This window comes from Penaeus monodon, chromosome 25 (genome assembly GCF_015228065.2).
Source record: "Penaeus monodon isolate SGIC_2016 chromosome 25, NSTDA_Pmon_1, whole genome shotgun sequence".
NCBI lineage: Eukaryota > Metazoa > Arthropoda > Malacostraca > Decapoda > Penaeidae > Penaeus > Penaeus monodon.
Window position 1 is genome coordinate 18,725,581 of NC_051410.1, and position 382 is coordinate 18,725,962.

A 382-nucleotide genomic window follows, 5' to 3' on the forward strand; every position below is an offset into this window, starting at 1 on the left:
GCAAATGACGAAGAGTACTCGCTAAACAAGCCAACTGTCATAATCACTCTAAACCCCTCATGCAGGCCACCCACCCGTGATCACAGAGTACTAGCCTTACCTGAGCGGCGTGGAGCCCGGGCGCGACACGTATCCATAGGGCGTGAAGTCTCCCTGCGCCGAGGTCGTGCCCGTAGACGCCCTCACGAAGGACACGCCGTCGTTATTGCCTTCCTGCTGGGGAGGAGAAAGAGAGATTTAATACATTATGCTGTAGATTGTAGTTTATGGGCGTTTGTAGATGGATTTCTATGGGGATTTTATACATGTAAGGATTTGAGAGAAATATATTGGGGTTTGAAAAGGTTGATACTGTACATTTTTTGTATTGGTATAGAAGAAA

At 47.4% G+C, this 382-nt stretch overlaps 1 protein-coding gene across 1 annotated transcript in view; it reads right to left on the reverse strand.

Moving 5' to 3' along the window:
• LOC119589337 overlaps nt 1-382 on the reverse strand; it is a gene marked incomplete in the record, with an annotated part of 19,170 nt that overhangs the window by 17,684 nt on the left and 1,104 nt on the right. The window contains 1 exon segment of the mRNA XM_037937957.1: nt 101-216. Within this exon segment, the coding sequence (XP_037793885.1) occupies nt 101-216 (116 nt within the window).